The sequence below is a fragment of the Megalops cyprinoides genome, chromosome 10, assembly GCF_013368585.1.
Source record: "Megalops cyprinoides isolate fMegCyp1 chromosome 10, fMegCyp1.pri, whole genome shotgun sequence".
NCBI classification, from domain to species: domain Eukaryota; kingdom Metazoa; phylum Chordata; class Actinopteri; order Elopiformes; family Megalopidae; genus Megalops; species Megalops cyprinoides.
In genome coordinates, this window is record NC_050592.1 from 4,360,001 (window position 1) to 4,378,739 (window position 18,739).

The following is an 18,739-nucleotide window of genomic DNA, read 5'->3' on the forward strand; positions in this document are numbered from 1 at the left end:
ATATCCAAATATAAAGTCATTTGCAAGTATTTTCAATAACATAAAAAATTCAAATAAGGTACAGTGTTAAGCTGGACACTTTGTCCTAACTCTCAACCAATGATGACATCAGTGACAAAAATAGGCTTCAGAACGTAGCCAGGCACATCATTCTGAATAGAGGCAAAGCAGTGAGAGTAGAGTTCTCATTATGTATTAATATCTGGGTGACATAGCTTCACTGTTCTGGCCTTGATGAAGTCACCTCAGAGCTTGCTCTCAGAGCGGTGACTCACCCTCGAGCTCCCGGTTCTGTGATGCCGGAAGGTCGCCCTCGCCGCTCACCTGCGGTGCCTCTTTCAGGTGTGCTGTGTCCTGAACGAGTCCGAGGCCACACACAGGGAGCCAGCTAATTTACACCAGATGGATCCTCACCCGAGGACGTCCGCAAAGCCGGGAGGCGTGGCCTCACCTGTACACTGCCACTGTGCCAGCCTTCCCTTGAAAACATCAATAAGTTTTTTTTTTTTTTTGAATTGCCGCGTGCATCTGGGAGGCTCTGGACTATGACACCACGGGGCTGTAACTAACGACTTTGGCTCCAGGAAATGACTGTGATCGTGATGGCAGCCACAGGGAGGGGTGGTGACGTGTGACTGCTCTCCGACAAGCAGGGCCTCCTGATGAAGTTCATTACGGCTGCAGATTGTTTGAGCGACAGCTGGACTCACTGATGGGTCCTGTCAGAAGGGTCCTGTCTCCTCTCCGCTGCTGAGGAGCTCCTTAGCTCCTACTGCAGGGCACACAGACTACTTTACATTACGACACTGTCACTTAGCAGATGCTTTTATCCAGAGCTTACATCGCTTAGAGTTTATTTCACAATGTTATCCATTTATACTGTTGGATATTCTACTGAGGAAATTCAGGGTTAAGTACCTTGCCCAAGGGTACAGCAGCAGTGCCCCAAAGTGGAACTGAACTAGCAACCTTTTGGTTATGAGTCCAGCTCCTTAGCCGCTATGCTACACTGCCGACCTCCATGCTACCCTGCTGACTACACTTAGCAGGTGTTCTTATCCAGAACGACTTATATAGGTTATAATTTTATCAATTTATATGGCTAGATATCCACTGAGGCAATTGTGGGTTAAGTACCTTGCCCAAGGGTGCAACAGCAGTGCCCCAGTGAGGAATCGAACCAGCAGCCTTTTTGTTTAAATCCCTGCTCCTTACCACTGTGGCACATAGCTCCTAATGCGGGGCCATGCAAACTACACCTCATAGCTTTATCTGCAGGCTGAATGGCTTATCCACATTTAAAATTTTATACTTATATGCTCACTACCTGGTGGGGAAGGTGATCCCTTCTCAAATCCAAATGTAGGCACTTACATATACTCACAGGTACCCACACACACACACATCCAAACTCACACAATGCCTGTCTTAGTTGTAGCAATCACTGAGGGACGGGTGTCCTTGTGGACAGACTCCCTGATGATTAATTAGATGGAACTGCAGTGTCCTCTTCATCAAGATGTCTTTGATGTTTGTCATCCTTCCTTTTTAAACCACACTATTGTGTTCAGTGATCTGGATGGTCAGTATCACTTTGTTGAAGTTTGGGCATATTACTCTAGAGATTTATCTAGCATAGTTGAGGTGCTATCCCCCTGGACCATTTCAGCAATGGTTCTTAACTCAGTGAATATTGGCAAAATCAGCAATTATTTCTGTATGAGCAAGCAAAGATATTTTCTGATTAACAGAGCTGAGGAGTTTTTAGATTTTGACAAAGAGAGTTCAGTAGAGTTCAAAATTCAAAATTAAGTTCTGAAATCTTGTGATTTTAAGGCATGGCTATAAGCCCTATTGAATTCTTACACAATGATAGTTTAATATTCCGTCTTTATTTTTAAGTCTCTTTATCTTGTCAATAAAATGTTTATTGGCAACAATTTATGCATGAACATACTGTAAAATGGGGACTAAAAGGCCTTAAATAGAAAGATCCATTGTTGTTGTATTATGGTTTAATCAATAAACCAGGAAAAAACGAGGCTGATAAATTGTCCTACATTCTAAATGTTTCTTCCTTCCACAGTAATGTGTCACTACAGACATCAATATGAGGGAGTGAAACACACACACACACACACACGCACACACACACACACACACACACACGCACACACACACACACACACACACACGCACACACGCACACACACACACACACACACACGCACACACGCACACACACACACACACGCACACACGCACACACGCACACACACATACATACATACACACACACACGCATACACACACACACGCACACACACACACACACACACACGCACACACGCACACACACACACGCACACACGCACACACACACGCACACGCACACACGCACACATGCACACACACACACACACACACGCACACACACACACACACACGCACACATACATACATACACACACACACGCATACACACACACACGCATACACACACGCACACACACACACAAACACACTCGTGGTGGTGCAACAGCATCAGCAGGAAAGGTTTTGATTCATGATAGGGTGAATGGATGTCAATATTCAATGGTGAAACTGTTCTCAAGAGCACTGTCAGAGGCCTTACAAGAGTCAAGCAGAAGATGAGTGCTGAAATTTTGCCTTTAAGATATTTCAGAAGACTGCCATGTGTAAAGAACAATCTTTGTGAGTGAAGTGGACATATTTTATTGATAATGTTTTTGTGTGTCTCAGTTCCGCTGGCATTTAAATAATGGAGGGATTATATGCAAAAAGGTATTTTGCATTTGTTGAGTCAAAAATAGCACGCGCAAGGGGACTATTTTCTTAGGCACACCCAGGGTTCGTTCTTGCTGAATGCATCTGCGTTGTGCCATGTAGAAAGCCAGAGACCAGCACACACCAAGTATTACAAACAGTTCTCACAATAAACGTACCCACACTCTGACGGCAAGGGCAAGTAAAAAAATAAATGCTGTCCTTAGAGCAGCAGGAAAAAGGTGCAACACATAGAGAGTACTTTTGTTAACTGGGTTACTGTAAAAACATGACAGCTCAGCCCTCTTGGAGGCCTTTGTCAGATAGAGAAAGGTCAGTGATCTGACCTTTGCCCATGTTCTGCACATGATTGCGCTGAGCCACAGCCCAGAAAGGAGGGAGGGAGGGTGGGCAGGAGGCCACAGGAAGTGACCCCTACTTCCTGCTGAACAGAGTGGAGGAGTGGAACCAGCAGGACCCAACCTCATCCCTGAGCTTTTTCACCATCACTGTCTGAGTGATGTCACCTTTTGGGTTTGGGTATTGAGTTGTATGTTTTCTGGCCTTCGTCCTGAAAAGCACATAGTGTGTATTCACAAGCAGGTATAGTCCTCTGATCCTGCAGTGTTTTCAGCAGGCAGAGTAGGTCCGCTTTGTCAGGGCCATTTTCTGTGCATGTGGAACATCCAGCTGAACTCTTGCCCAGGGGTTTGTTTTGAAAAGCATACTGAAATTGATTTTTGTGTTCTTGGTTAGAAGCACATGTTAAATGCAATTTCACAGTATAATCGAAAAGTAAACTCTTGGATTTTCAAAGAACAGCTTAGGTACCCCAAATTAAAAGCTTTCCCTCGAATTATCAAAGGAAGAAATGACTTTAATCACTGAGAATACATTTAAAAACATAAAGTTTTTTTATTGCTTTACATTTTTATTTTTATTCCTGACCTGTTACCACAAAGGCATGGATATTATACTGTATACATATATTATGGATATATTATAATAGTTGGCACTTGCTTAAATGTCTTACTGAAAGTTAAGGAGAAAGCACATTGCTTAGTTTTTAATCACACAGTTGGAATGGAACTGCAGTGTAATTAGCCAAATGTTTGAAGGTCACAAAGCATTACGAGTATATTTAGGACTGGAGATCTTTCCATTAGTTGCTCTTGCTTTAAAAACGGAAATTGAGTGTCTTTCTTTTCTCATTAATGTAATTCAATATGAGGGGTAATGAGAAAGATGTCCATTCAATGTAGGTGCTTTAATAGGCCTGTAGACCATATGTTGATATAAAAGCAATATTAATACCAACGTTTTCATCAGTGGGGAAGCTCTTTTTTTGTCTGCTGTAATCGATGGAGTGGTGTTTTATGTACCTCTACATGCTCTTAAAGCCAGGGACAAGACCCATTCGGATCAAGAGCTCAGATGTTCATTGAAGTCTTAATTAAAGGCCACCTCTGTGGTTGTTCAGGCACCAGTGTGCAAAAAACAGGTGCCCGACAAAGACCCACGGCTGTCACATCTGATTTCACTAATGCTGGTAATATAAACCGGGCACTCAGTCTGAGACTCCTGCCTAAAGGCAACCAGATCATACAATTACCACTCAGTCAGACTTACTGTAGGTTATTGAGTGATGCACATTCACCTAGCCTTTCGATCTGAAATACACACACAAAGTACTTTGGGGGTGCAGTTCTATCAGTAGAAGGTGCCAGAGGTGGATATTTTGGAATCTCTTAGGCGTTTGATCATGCTCAATGCTTTTTTGATAGCAAACCATTCGGTTATGGGTATCTTAAGGTGACATCACGGAACATTCCAACTACATAGATGCATCCATTGCAACACCTTTGAATAGCCTGCATGTGTGGGCCTAAGCAGAGCGTCACAGAAGAGGCTCAGAGCAGATCTGCAGGATCTTATTAGCACCATCCAGCAACAGACCTTTGGAACATTAAAAAAAAAATGGGAGATGACCTCTTAAGATGTTTTGCTGGGTACTTCTTACTTTCTTTCCAACAGCGTTTGGATAAATCCCACCTATTCAGTCGCAGTTCACTTCCTCTTCGGCCCAGTTCCAGTTATTTGAAATCCAATGTAACTCAGTTTTTAGCAGAATTTCGTGTTGCTTCTCAAAAAAGTCCAGCTGTGGAGACATCATAAAGCCTGTCTGTCAAACGTCATATTATTGATTTTTTTTTTTTTGTACTACTCTTCTGCGTGGCACCGTAAGCTGTCATCTTCTCAGAATTCATGACATGGGTGTTTTGTGAGATAATTTGAAATACCTGTGTATTATCAGAAATGAAAATTCGTGAACACTGAATGAAAGGTACAGGCAAAAATAAAGGGATATTACTCTCCCTGAAAAGTTGTGATGGCTGTGGGCTAAAGCGATTGTTTGGCGAAAATATGTAGCGTGGAAAAAATCTGGGTGTGACTTCATATCATTAAATGTGCAAACACTAACTTGCCTCGTTCGGCAAACACTAACAGTAGCCTAACTGCTCCTCCGGGAAAGGTACAGCCGTGTGGTGAGAGATTCGGTTTTCACTTTCTCTCTGAGTTAAATAATAATAATATTAATAATAATAATAATAATAATAATAATAATAATAATATTAATAATAATAATAATGATAATATTAATAATAATAATAATTCCCTTCACGCCCACAGGCCAAATTTAGTAATTTAACATGCAGCCTCGCGAGAAGCTAGGTTCTATTAGAACGTGTTCTGGTGCTGATTGCGCGAAGGAAATGAAAGTGCAGAATAGCGATCTTATGCGCCATCTGGAGGCTGGTCTGTTGTTCCCGTACATTACATTACACTGCATTCATTTAGCGGGCACTCATCCATAGCGACTTAAAGCAAAAGAGAACAGGAATGTATCCGTCTAAGTTAATGAGCAACAGTGTCAGAACAGGCTAACAACACTCCCAGACCAGTACATGTGAGCACAATGCTATCCAACCACTACCACAAGTTAACACACACTACCACACGTTGATCCGAAACTAGACAGCCTCGAAAACTAAGGAAAGTCAAGTAGCCTGCATACATACACTACCATATTTCTCAGTGTCACCAGATCACAGTATCCATAACACATTGCAGTACTACACGTAAAATAACCCGCAAGTAATACAAGTAGCAGAAGTTAGGGGTGGAGATTATAGACAGCTATCATCCATTGTTTCTTTTTTTGTTGGGAAGAAAATATTCCGTGAAGGCGGAAAAAGGCGGAAAAAGCCGAAGTAAGTCGGAGGTCTTATGCGGCTGTCGTCATTCAGCATTTCACGTCTTTACAGGAAGGGCCGTCCTGGCGTAGCCATAGCTACACGCCGAAGGAAAAGAGACACCTACCTCCGTTTATGCGTTTTTTACTCGCGAAAGTATTTACATTTTGATAACCTTTTATTTTAAAAGAAGAAGATGGGTGCTTGCCTGGCTTTGTGTTCTCTGGCCAGCTGCGTAAGTGTGCATATTTTCATAACATTTTAATCTCGTTTCCGGGAACGTAGCTAGCTTGTTTTGGACGTTAACTGTGTAATGTTGGCTAGCTTGGTGTCGCAATTAGATATATGTAGTAGATAGGCAGTCGGATCACCTATGTTTACCTGATGCCCAGCTACTTATATAGCCAGCTGTTTGCGCTTAAATGTGATATTTGCCACATTAAGTAAAAATTTTCCACTGCAGCGTAGTGCGAAATATTTGCAGCGTAGTCTGACGGGTTGCTAATAACACAAGCTGCGGTCGGTAATATACAATTTAACGATCTACTTTTTTATTTTTAAGCTACGTTGTCGTTTACATACTGGTTAGCTGACCTAACGTTAAATTAGCTAATAGGTTGCGTCGTTATTTATTTGGCGTCCTTGAAAGTCTTGTCATTATGGTTAACGGAGGGACAGTGTGAACGCAGCTAGTGAGCTAACGTTAACAACTAACGTTAATTTTTGCCGAGTTCCTAAACTGTCATTGTTATATAGCTGACATGAAATACATTAACTTATATTTACATAACATTCATTTAGCTAACACTTCCAGCACAAGAGAGCATAACTGTAAAATACACGATCTTCCATGTAAATACAGTTTGAAGTATGAAATGACATGGGATAATGTAACGGTAGTATGCTGGACAGACGCGGTTTGTACCTACATATTTGATTTGATTTGCCAGTTATGCTTTCTGCACCCATATGATAGTTGGGTATTCATGTAGGCTCAGTTTCTAGTTTCAGTCTGGTGGCTATGTATCACATCTGAGTCATAGTTTAAGACTTTGACCACTATCATTGGAAAACAGTTCCTTGTTGTTGGGAAGCAGGAACATAATCAAACAATATTGCCAACGTCAGTATCCAGACCAAATGATTTACTTATCGCAGAAATGGGTCACGCCGTACGAGTGCAGTAAAATTTTATGGATGCTTTGAATTCACACCTTTTTTGATTTTTCAAGATACGTTTGTCGTCACTTAGCTCAAAACATGTATTTGTTCTTTTTTTTTGTTCATTTTTTGCCCTTTGCGTGTCTCTACGTCTGCCAGCATCACGTGTGCAACATCGTATTAGGCGACTCCTGTGAGTGAAGCAATGACTTCACGATTTGCAGTGTTTGTGAGACGATTACAAAACCTGAATTCCATTTTAGCCCCTTGGCTGCAAAATCGGTACAGATTGAGGGTTGCCATGGAAACCTTTATAAACCTCTAAATGAACACTTAAGAGTGGAAGTGAGTGGCACATCAGTCTGGGGCCAGGAAGCATCGTTGGATTTTTGTCCTCTCAGCTCCAAATCGCCATTTGATCTATGGTGTAATCGGGGGTAAATTGAAAGGTAATCCATCAGACTCCTTTCCAGTCCATCCCAAAGAAGACCCACAGGCAGCTCATCTCTGTGTCAGCGGCTTTGAAAAGTTAAGAGTCATCCCTTACGTCACTGTAATGGTTTCCAAAAGGATGTGTTTAAATTTCCATCAAAACTGAAAAGGCTGTGGAATGAAGCCAGTTAAAGTGGCGTAACGGAGTGTAGTAACTTGTTTCAGTGAATGACAGGGCTTTGTAATCCGTGCAGCTCACTGATACTGCGCCCTGGAGGTTACACCCCTTGCAAGTGTGCAAATAAATGTAAATGACATGTGAAAAAGAACGCTTGTTTGTTTAACAAACCCTCATAATGAAACAAGCGTTCAATGGCCTTTCGGTGGCTGTGTCTGCCCTGATCTCTGAGGGTTGTTCAGTGCTAGCCTCTTCGCTTTGAAATCGGCATTAAAAGAATGACAGGTCTGGCGGGCCATCCAGACTCAGGCTGGGATATTTCCCTATGAAGAAGCATCATTTACTTCATTGGAGCCTTAATCCTCAAGACAATAGTTTGGAACCATTGTATATGGGGTTAGTGTGGAAGCATTGTGACATCATAGTTTCAGTCCCCCTATATGTCTGGATCCTGTCCAAGTGGGGCACAGAAGGGGGAGTCCTGTGTCCTGCTACATCACTCCCCCGCCCCTTTTTTTCTTATGAAAAGCCGTCATTATTTTCCTGCTTTAATCCTGAGGGTTAATGAGCCTGACACCCATGCCCTCATGTGCTCTGATTCTGCAGAACATGCATGGTGCACAGCGAACAGCAGTTCTGGCTGTATATTCCTGCGAGGCGTAGGACTCATTTGTAGGCTTGTCCTGATTCCTCTCTCCACCCCCCGTGCCCCAGTTCTGCTTTATATTTTTTTGTGACCCCGTTCTCCTCTGCTCTCTCTCTCTCTCTCTGGTCTCTCTCTCTCTCTCTCCCTGTTCTCTGTTTCCTGCTCAAGTTGCAAAATGAGCTTTAGGAGATGTGAGAGTTTTTCTTCCTTGGTTGTGGAAAAAACACCTTGTCCTGTAAAGGGCAGGTAAATGCCACATGCTTTGTGCGCTCACTTGTGATTTTTGTTGGTTAAAAAAAAGATACAAAAAGAAAACGAAAATAAAACGAGAAAACATTCAGAATCCATTATGGTCAAAGGTGTCCTCTACATCAGCTCCTCCTGCCGGCCTGCAACCTTTCCGTAATCACCCATCTTTTCACTTGACTCCGCTCGATTTCTCTGGAGCATTTTGGCGATTTGTACCTTGCTTAGGTAGTAATTTATCTGCAGCCTACCAGGCCAACCCATCACTCCAAACCCCAAATTTCCACACCACCTAATTTTAGTATGGAAACACATTCTGAGAGTGTGGTTTGGAAGACATGTCGGACAGTAGTGTAGCACAGTGGTAAGGAGCAGGGCTTGTAACCAAAAGGTTGTTGGTTCGATTCCCCACTGGGGCTCTACTGTTGTACCCTAGGGCAAGGTACTTAACCCACATTATCCAGCTGTATGAATGGATAACATTGTAAGGTGGTCTCGATAAGAGCATCCGTTTAATAACAATAATGTAATGCTGTGAAGGTCTCTCTCCCTGTAAATCCGATAGGTATCCTTTCTTCAATTTCTCTCTCTCCCTTCCTCTCCTAGGCCTCGTGTCTGTGCGGCTCCGCCCCCTGCCTCCTGTGTGGCTGTTGCCCCTCCTCCAACAACTCCACGGTAACGCGCCTGGTCTTCTCCTTCTTCCTGCTTCTGGGCACCCTGGTGTCGGTCATCATGATCCTGCCGGGCATGGAGGCGCAGCTCAAAAAGGTACCCATAATCCCCTGCACTCCCAGGGTTTCATGAGTGTGTAATCAACCCGGAGAGACGTGGAAAGTGGAGAAAGGAGAGTTAAAATAATGCAGGTTTTCCTTTATTTTTTTTTTCTAGCATGTGAATGATGCCATCTCTCTTTCCAATTCAATGTTAAGATGTTTAAGAGCATCACTGTGCTGATATAGTTAACAAGTTTGCTACCTCCCTGGCTGCTACATTAAGCCCCCTACCAAGTGCCATTAGTGACGTGTTTCATGCCAAGCACATCTGCAAGTGTGTGTCCCTGCTGGTATGAAATATTTTGAAATGAATGTGTCCCAAAAATATTCCCTTCTGCAATTCCATCTTCAAAGTAGCCCAGTTTCACAGGAATCTGACCTTTGCCTTTTGAAGCAATAAAAATAAACTTGAAATTCTTCCCAGTTTACTCACTGAAGAGTCATGAAAAACCTGTGTCTGATTTGAGCTGGAACCCGTCGGTTAGAGCCAGTGCTCTTCGACGACTGGCAGCACTGCAGCTTTGTCTGAGCGTTAAAAGAAGCCTGGAGATTTGTGCCCACTGCGTCTGGCTGTCAGTTTTACCAGACCAGTTTGCAATATCAGAAAGAACAGAAACGTGCAGAGAAGGCACAAGCAGCTTGATTTTATAGCTGGCTTTGGGTACTTTCTTCCCCAACGGCCAGTCTAGGATCAGGTTACCCTCATTTAATCCAAATGTTAGGAAGTGTTTCTAAAAGGTAGATAATGATCCTGGGTGAGTGTTTGTCTGCAAATGGCCTTGCAGAGCTAGAGTGGCCAGAGTCTCTCTCACTAACAACCTGAATTAGCTGATTATTAGATGTTATCTTAACAAGAGTCAATGATGGCTTCTCTCCAGTCCTGTTCAGGGTGTCAGGGAAGCTGGAAAAACCTGCTGGATGGCAGCCCTCTGGGATGAGGGTGTGTTCATTAATGTAAATTTACTTTGAGCAGGGTCTGAATAGGTTAGTTACATGGACGTCTTTGAGTTGAGGAAAGGAGGAAAAGTAGATAAGACAGAAGGAAACTGGAGATGGGCAGAGAGCTTCTGCCACAGAAAGACACATGAGTATTCTGTTTGGCACCGTCTTCCCACAATGCCCCTGCGCACTCTGCACTCGCGCCTCTCTGAGTGTCACCGCCCGGATAACATCTCAGCTGGTGTGAAGTAACAGCGGCGTCGACGGCTTGCCAGCGGCGTCGCGACTCAGATGGGGTGGGAAACTCTGGGGTTAGGCGGCACGCTGCCTGGTGTTTTTGGCTCAGGGTTTGTCCGTCACGCTCTGCATGTTTCTCCCGGCCCTCAGATACCGGGGTTCTGCCAGGGCGGCAGCTCCATCCCGGGCGTAGAGAACCACGTCAACTGCGACGTCATCGTGGGCTACAAGTCAGTGTACCGCATGTGCTTCGCCATGGCCTGCTTCTTCTTCCTCTTCTCCGTCATCATGATCCGCGTGCGATCCAGCAAGGACCCCCGCGCCACCATCCAAAACGGGTACGTAGAAAAACGGCTTTCCCTCTTAACCTCCTGCCACTGTGTTAGTGGCGCCCTCTGCTGGATGGACTGAGGTAGCTCCCCCACCCGCAGCTGCGGCTTGCTAGAAGCGCCAAACAAAAGCAGTTTTTTAAATTCTCCTCAGTCAGCTTTTCTCTGACGATGGGAACGGGATCGGAGGAGATGTCTGGCACTCTGCAAAGGGAGTTCCTCGTTGAATGAAGGGTTTGTATTGGCACCGATCTCTATGCGTGCTATGCGTTTCACCCCCAGATGAACCCGAGCAGTGGTATTTATTTATTTCATTTTACCCTGGGAGTACTCTCAAAGCCAAGAATCTGTTTCTCCTCTTTCTTTCTGGACCGGCTTCAGCCGTTTGCAATAATCCTGCTTGAAAAGAAAAGTGAGCCGGGCCCCCCAGAGCAGTTAGATGCCATCCTTTTGCTTCTTGCTCGCCTGGCAACGTTCTGCTGCGGGTTTGCTGCGGGCTGTGTGCTGAGATTTGCGGTGTGTTCTCAGGTTCTGGTTCTTCAAGTTCCTGATACTGGTGGGCATCACGGTCGGGGCCTTCTTCATCCCAGACGGCACCTTCCACACAGGTAAGGCCTTCAGCGGCCTCCGTGTCAGGGCTGGAAAATTTATATACGAATGGTTGGCTCAGCTTTCACCCCTATAGTGGGCCAGCTTTGTAGGGGTAACACTGTCATAGAGCAGGTCTTAAACTGGATCACTAAGTCTTGAACAAGCACATTAAAGGGTACAGCAGCAGCATCTCCCCTGGGTTGCATCCCACAGCCGGTGGTTAGTTGATCAATTGACTAATTGTTTAATTGGCCACTGGATTCATGATTAAAGGGCAGAGAGGTCAAACCTTTGATAGGGTGGGGCCATTGTGCCTTTGATTGGAACCGCTACACTGCCAATAGAAACCCTTTCTCTAATTGAGCTTGAAAGGATGACAGGAAGCACTTTAGACAGTCCCGGCCTTCAGACAGAGAGAAAGACTGGTAGAGTGGGAATGTAGTCGCTCTCACACATTCACGTGTGTCAGATATGAAATTGACGTAACACAGGAGAGCTGTTTTAAGGGTGTCAGCTGCATCATCTGTGCCAAATGCAGGGTTCCCACACTCCTTAAAAATCCTTTACATTTCTCACCCAGAACAGCTTGGAAAAGGCAACTGGAAACCGGTCAAATATCCCACTGCCCTTGAAAAGTCTTGGAAAATTGTGCAAATCATAACAGAAAAGTTCATTCCTGTTATTTTTCTTTTACACACTCAGTGAAATGCACCCCTCTTTCCTGCTGGCTGACTCAATTGATGTAATTTACTCTCTAGTGTAGCAGTGTTAATGTGCTGATATTGTGAACAAATTGGCTATCTCCATGGCTTTTAAATTAAGTCCATTACCAAAATTCTGGTTTTCACTGCCAAGAACATTTCAGAAGTGTCACCCTCAAGCAATTCTTTTCACAAAGTACACTAATTTCACAGGAATTTGACTATTGCAGCAGTAAAAAAAAAAAAATAATTGAAAGTTGTACATTCATCCTTGAAACCTCATTGCAAATTCATGGGAAAACCTGCAGTCTGATTTGATAGGGAACCCTGAGAGGGTTATTAAGGCCTCATATAGCAGTCAGATCTGATTGCCGTATTGAGGCAGTAATAATTACAAAAAATGTCACTCGGTGTGCAAGGTACTCAAAAAAAGTCCAAAATTGTAGCTCTGTGGTAGTCTGTTGTACAGGATGTGGAGTTAAGGCCTTCTGTAGAGGTACAGTGTTCAGCAAAATAAGCAGAGAAAACCAAAATGCATCAAAGTGTGAGACTGACATGGTAATAACGGGTCTCAGAACTGAAGGAAAAATCCAATAAAGCCATCGCTGTAAGTAGAAAGTTGTATGATGAGTAAGCTGTTTATTTTCTATATTATTTTCATTAAAGACAATTGTCCGATCAGGAGTCAGGGAGTGATTAGGTTTAAGCCACCCCTAATGGTGCCCCGGGTGGCCAAATGAGGAGATGAGTTTCAAATGAATTCAGTGCGATTCTGCTGACTCATCATTTCCTGAGAGGACGGAAGTTTTTACTCTTTTGAATAAGTTTAGTGGAATAGATGTTACATGATGAGAAATCGTGCATTTTCCGTCTGAAAAAGTAGATGGTTACTTTCTTCTGTTGCTTTTCAAACCCAAACCCAGGCTGGCAGGGTTTCTCGCATTGTGCCGCGAGATGTCGTGAAAGGACAGTGGCAGGACAGGACTGATGCAAATTCACCAACCAATCAGCATTCAGCCCTTCAGTGTGACTCAGTGATAGTTGAGAAATTATTGGTCTCAGTACTGTTCTAGTGAAACTATACTACTGCCTTTTGGGCACTTTGTGAGTGTTTCACATAAAAGGTCCCCTTAATCTTTGTGCAGTATTAACTGTCTTATGGCTCTGGAGGTATTAAATACAGCCAATGTGTTTTAGAGCAGTAGTACTACTGTTGTAATCTGCTGTATGCTGTCCATTTAAACAGTGGCTTTTTTTAAAATGAAAGACTTTAGGCTGTAGGCTTGTGCTGCCTGTATGAATGTGAGTCGAATGTGTGTCTCACCTGTCCCGTCCTACCTGTTCGTCCGGCGGCAGTGTGGTTCTACTTCGGCGTGGTGGGCTCCTTCATCTTCATCATCATCCAGCTCATCCTCCTCATCGACTTCGCCCACTCCTGGAACAAGGCCTGGCTGGAGAACGCCGAGGAGGGAAACCGAAAGTGCTGGTTCGCAGGTAGCTGCTGCCGCTGCACCGAGCCCTTCTGTTACCATACCGGGGCAGTGCATGCTGGGAGAACGCTAATGTCCCGTTTCCCCTCCTAAAAGGAGGAGAACAGGATCTGACCTGTGCTTGTTAGTGTGTCGTTTTCCAAGTGACCTCTGGAAAACGGTCAGTACTGTTGGAAATATTGGTTCCGTTTGGTACTTGTACTGTTGGTCCTGGTCCTGTGAAAAGAGAGTACTGGAGCCTGAAACCTAGTGGAACGTGGAACAGAGCTTGGGATGGTAGTGTATGTGCGATGGCCAGGCAGTTTCCCTGTAACCAGGCAGTTTCCCTGTAATGCCTCCCTCTCCTTCCTGCAGGCCTCCTCAGCTTCACCTTCCTGCATTACGCGCTGGCCTTTGCCGCCGTGGTGCTCTTCTACATTTACTACACCCAGCCCGACGACTGCACCGAGCACAAGGTCTTCATCAGCCTCAACCTCATCTTCTGCATCATCGTCTCCATCGTGTCCATCCTGCCCAAAGTCCAGGTACCACACAGAGACAACTCTCTGTATGTCTCTTTCTGTCTCTATCACTTTCTCTCTCTCCTCCATCTGTATCTTTCTCTCTGTCCCACTCCCCTCTCTCTTTCAGTCTCCTCCCCCCTCTTTCCTTCCAGGTCGTCTCTTTGTCCACCCCCCCCTCGTCCTCTCAGTTTCCCTAGCATTTCTCTTTCTGTCTACTTCTGTCTTCGTTTCAGGCTTGGTTTGTGTGTAACACAGCCTGTTAGAGCTTGGTTTTGTGTGTGAAACTGTTGTGTTGTATTTGAATTTGCCTGCATTGTGTTGGCACTGTGTGTGAATCTGCCTGAGTTGTATTGGAGCTGTGTATCAATCGGATTGCATTGTGCTGGTGCTGTGTGTGAATCAGATAGCATTGTGCTGGCGCTGTGTGTGAATCAGATTGCATTGTGCTGGCGCTGTGAATCAGATTATGTTGTGCTTTTTGCTGCAGGACGTACAGCCTCAGTCTGGACTGCTCCAGGCTTCTCTCATCTCTCTGTACACCATGTACGTCACCTGGTCTGCCATGACCAACAACCCCAGTAAGTAACACACGTGTGCTGCGAACCCACACGGCCTGCTAATCTTACCTTTTATCTGAGTTCTCTCACCTGCGTCCTGTTCTCTAAGGAGCCTGATGATCTAATTTAAAAAGTTTACTTTGCTCCTTCAAACTGCTGCAGCATTAAAGACTTAACTGGTGAGTTTCATACTTACTCTGCTCACTAGATTCTGCTCTCCTGTGATTCTTGCAGCTTTGAGCTTCCTCAGGGCTTTTTACGGTATGTTCGTATCATAGGGGCTGAGTGCAGTTTGTTTGGTTTGGAAAAAGTCAAAGTGTGATTTCCTCTTGTTTGTATACAGACACGCTGAATGAATTCAAGAGAAACTCTGGGCCATGTTTTGGTCCCTCTGTATCTCCTCAGGGCATGGTTCATTTGTGTTGACAACAAAACTACCTGCTTGTATTTGCTGTCATATTTAACAGATCTGCTCTCATTAGCTGTTGCAAAACTGAGGACACAGCGATGAGTTTGGGGGCAGGACCCCCTCCAAACGTTGCTCTAACGTTGCCCCGTCAGACGCACCTTGACTGCTGTTTCACGCGGTCTCAGTTTATTTATTCAGTTCATTCACATTCGGTTCAGTCAAACATGGCCGGTTGCTCCTCTCTCCACACGAGCTGCACTCTGCCCAATATGTGAAGCTACAGCCCCCTGATCTTGCTGAGAAGCCGGCTCTGCATTAGTCAGTGTTTCTCTCCAGCCCCTACCACCTTGGCAGCCCAGACTCATGCATTAAGCTTGCAACATTGTGCTATTATAGTTCCCAGTGCCACAGTAGTAGTGTTTTTAGGCAGACATTTTATTGTGGGCTGTTGAATCCAATGTCCCACATACCCTGTGTTTACTCAGCGCCCCCTGTCTTCCGCAGACCGGAAGTGCAACCCCAGCCTGCTGAGCTTGGTGACCAACACCACCTCCAGCGGCCCCACCCCCACGGCCACGCCCGGGCAGGTGCAGTGGTGGGATGCGCAGGGCATTGTGGGATTGGTCATCTTCCTCTTCTGCACCCTTTACGCCAGGTACAGCCACCAAGGGCCCTCTCTCTGAGGGGTCACACACATATGCAGGTCTATTTTATGCTTTTATGAGGCAACAGACTAATGTAGCTCTAATTTATGCTTCTGTGAAGTAAGGCAGACTAATGTAGGTCTAATCTATGCTTCTCATGTAATGCAGACTAATGTATAAGATGACACAGATGTGGCACAGCCTAATGAAGGCAGTGCTTTATCCCTTTATGAGGTGACACACTAATAAAGGTCTAATTTATGCCTCTGAGAGATGAAGCACACTAATGTCATAGCACCTTACACCTTTACTAGGTGACCCAGACTGATTAGGTCCGGTTTAGGTGTGTACGATGCCACCTAGACTAATTTAAGGGTCTACATTCATGAGCTACAGTTTGGTGTCATGTGGTAAAGGGGTTTCATAAATTATATATAAGTAATTCATAAATTGTAAGCATGTCTTATAATTATAGTAATTCATAGCAATTCAAATAATTCATAAGTAAGCGGTCATCCACCGCTAGCCTGTGAAATCTCTAACCCTTCCCCCGGTGCCCTGCCCCCCCCAGCATCCGCTCCTCCAATAACGCGCAGGTGAATAAGCTGATGCAGACAGAAGAAGGCAGCGGGGGGGCGTCGGAGGGCGCGGTGGGTGAGGACGGGGTGCGGCGTGCCGTGGATAACGAGGAGGACGGCGTCACCTACAGCTACTCCTTCTTCCACTTCTGCCTGCTGCTGGCCTCCCTCTACATCATGATGACCCTCACCAACTGGTACCAGTGAGTGTCCAGCCTGAGTGTGCGTGCGTGTGTGTGCGTGCGTGTGTGCTCCTTAAAAGAGCGATTCGGAGCGTGAGTTTACATTCAGATCAGCCTTAGCCTCCCTGTCACAGGCAAACACTGAGGTGAATATCCCTGAAAAAAACCACAGTTCCACAACACACAAATTCCCACAAAGCAAACTCTGTCTGTTTATTGCTGGTAAAGAGAAAGAATGTTGTTGTGTCTGTGTGTGAAATTGTGTTAGCTTGTGTTATGTATTGAACATGTTCAGCTTTAGGAGTGTGTATTAGATTTATGTGGTTAGCTGCCGGGTAAAGCCCAACAGTAGCACTCCAGCATTAATGTAGACAGATATTCAGCTGTTATGTCAATGGATATTATGGTTATTGATTTAAAGAACAAAAATATGCGATATTGCATTTCACAGCACATTAATTTTGAGCGTGTATTTTGCATTATTATTGCGTTTAATTATATTTGCACAGAGTATTACACACGGCAGTGAGCAAGTGTAAACTTATGTGCAGGTTTCCAGTTTGGAAAGCCAAAGGGCTTCTGGGTGATACCTCACACAATAACTCATTTGTTACTGGGGGTAGCATGATCCTATCACTTATATTTGTTTTCAGAAAAGGAGAATTGTAAATGATTAGTAATATTGGAGAGATACATATTCAGTACCTTTATTTTATTCATTTCTTTTGCAACACATTTGATTTATGTATTTAAATCTTTCTGAATTATTTTACTGTTATTTCTTTTTCTTATGTCTTTTGGCATTTTCATCTTCAGTGAAGAGGTTTGCTCTGTGGGGGGGCCTCGGGCTCGTAGGGCGTGATGTGGAGCTCCTCAGGGGGAGGGAGAGAGAAGTCTATGGAAGTGGGGCAAGATAGTGGCATAGCCATTTTCCAGTTACTACATGTTTATTTTGCATTTTTGTTGGTCAGTCGTGTGCAGCTTGTGTCCACTGTGCATAGCTGCACCTGGAATTCTCCTGTTCTCTGTAAATGAAATCACCGTTCCTCCACTGCGTCTGTCCCCATCACCATTTATCATGCCCCCCCTGCAGACCGGACGCTACCTCCCAGGCCATGCTGAGCACCATGCCGGCAGTGTGGGTGAAGATCTGCTCCAGCTGGCTGGGCCTGGCCCTCTACCTCTGGACCCTGGTGGCCCCGCTCATCCTGACCAACCGGGACTTCAGCTGAGCGCCCTCCCGCCCCCGCGCCCACCGCCCACGGATGTTAGAACAGGGGTACTGAGGGTTTTCGGTGTGAATGCGTGTGTGTCTGCGTTTACCTGTGTGTGACTGCCAATGGCCAAGCCAAAGCGCTTTCTGCCTGATGTGAAGGATGGGGAAGGACCACCTTCTCTCTTAGGCTTCGGCCTTCTTTTTGTTTTTTTTTTCCTCTGAATCGTTCTGCCTGAATTATTCCCTGGTGTTCTGTATGCGTGGATATCTGCTTTCTGGGGTTATGGGGCATTTTCTGGTCATCTGTAAGACTTGCCTGTCAGGTACGTCTTCTTTTTTAATTACAGTGATACTGTTCATATGCACTGTTAGAGACACACACACACACCTCTAACCTCACAGTTGTCCACGGTGCTTGTCCCTACGGTTTATTGCGGATGAGCTGTCTTCAGGATTGCCCAGCTGCATTTAAAACCTCTTCAGATGATCTTCACTTAAGCTGGTGAAAGCAAACAAATAACTCTCAAAATCTTCTGCATGCAAACTCAAAAGTGGAAGTGATCTTCAGGACTGATGCAATCTTACAACTTCAGTTTCATTCATTCTCAGAATGGACATGAACACAGGCAGGTTTACTCTTACTGTAGCAATCAGCACAATAACACAATACTCTGCATCTCAAAGAGCTGAACTCAAGGGCAGTTAAACACAGATGGACCATGTAATGGGTTTGGCCCACACATGGAATTGTTTTATCAGCCAGTGCTTTGCGCGCAGTAGCTGCAATAACCCTCAATAACACTCTACCTGTTGATTTCGCACTGTACTCGTGAATCATTTCAGGATTTGGTACTCGTGAGTCATTTCAGGATTTGGTACTCGTGAG

General features: G+C 44.8%; 1 protein-coding gene across 1 annotated transcript; it reads left to right on the top strand.

Annotated features, from left to right (window-relative positions):
* The first annotated feature begins 6,108 nt into the window (after positions 1 to 6,108).
* serinc2l (serine incorporator 2, like) lies at positions 6,109 to 18,356 on the top strand. Its single transcript, XM_036539082.1, has 10 exons — positions 6,109 to 6,276; positions 9,311 to 9,472; positions 10,804 to 10,991; positions 11,511 to 11,590; positions 13,631 to 13,768; positions 14,119 to 14,288; positions 14,755 to 14,845; positions 15,738 to 15,888; positions 16,449 to 16,658; positions 17,731 to 18,356. The coding sequence occupies exons 1-10, from the start codon at positions 6,238 to 6,240 to the stop codon at positions 17,867 to 17,869; spliced, it is 1,368 nt and encodes a 455-aa protein (XP_036394975.1). The 5' UTR covers positions 6,109 to 6,237; the 3' UTR covers positions 17,870 to 18,356.
* The last annotated feature ends 383 nt before the right edge of the window (positions 18,357 to 18,739 follow it).

Coding starts and splice junctions, on each gene's coding strand:
- serinc2l (XM_036539082.1), top strand. CDS start 6,238: ATGGGTGCTTGCCTGGCTTTGTGTTCTCTGGCCAGCTGC. Junction 14,846..15,737: donor TGCCATGACCAACAACCCCA/GTAAGTAACACA, acceptor TGTCTTCCGCAG/ACCGGAAGTGCAACCCCAGC. Junction 15,889..16,448: donor TTCTGCACCCTTTACGCCAG/GTACAGCCACCA, acceptor TGCCCCCCCCAG/CATCCGCTCCTCCAATAACG.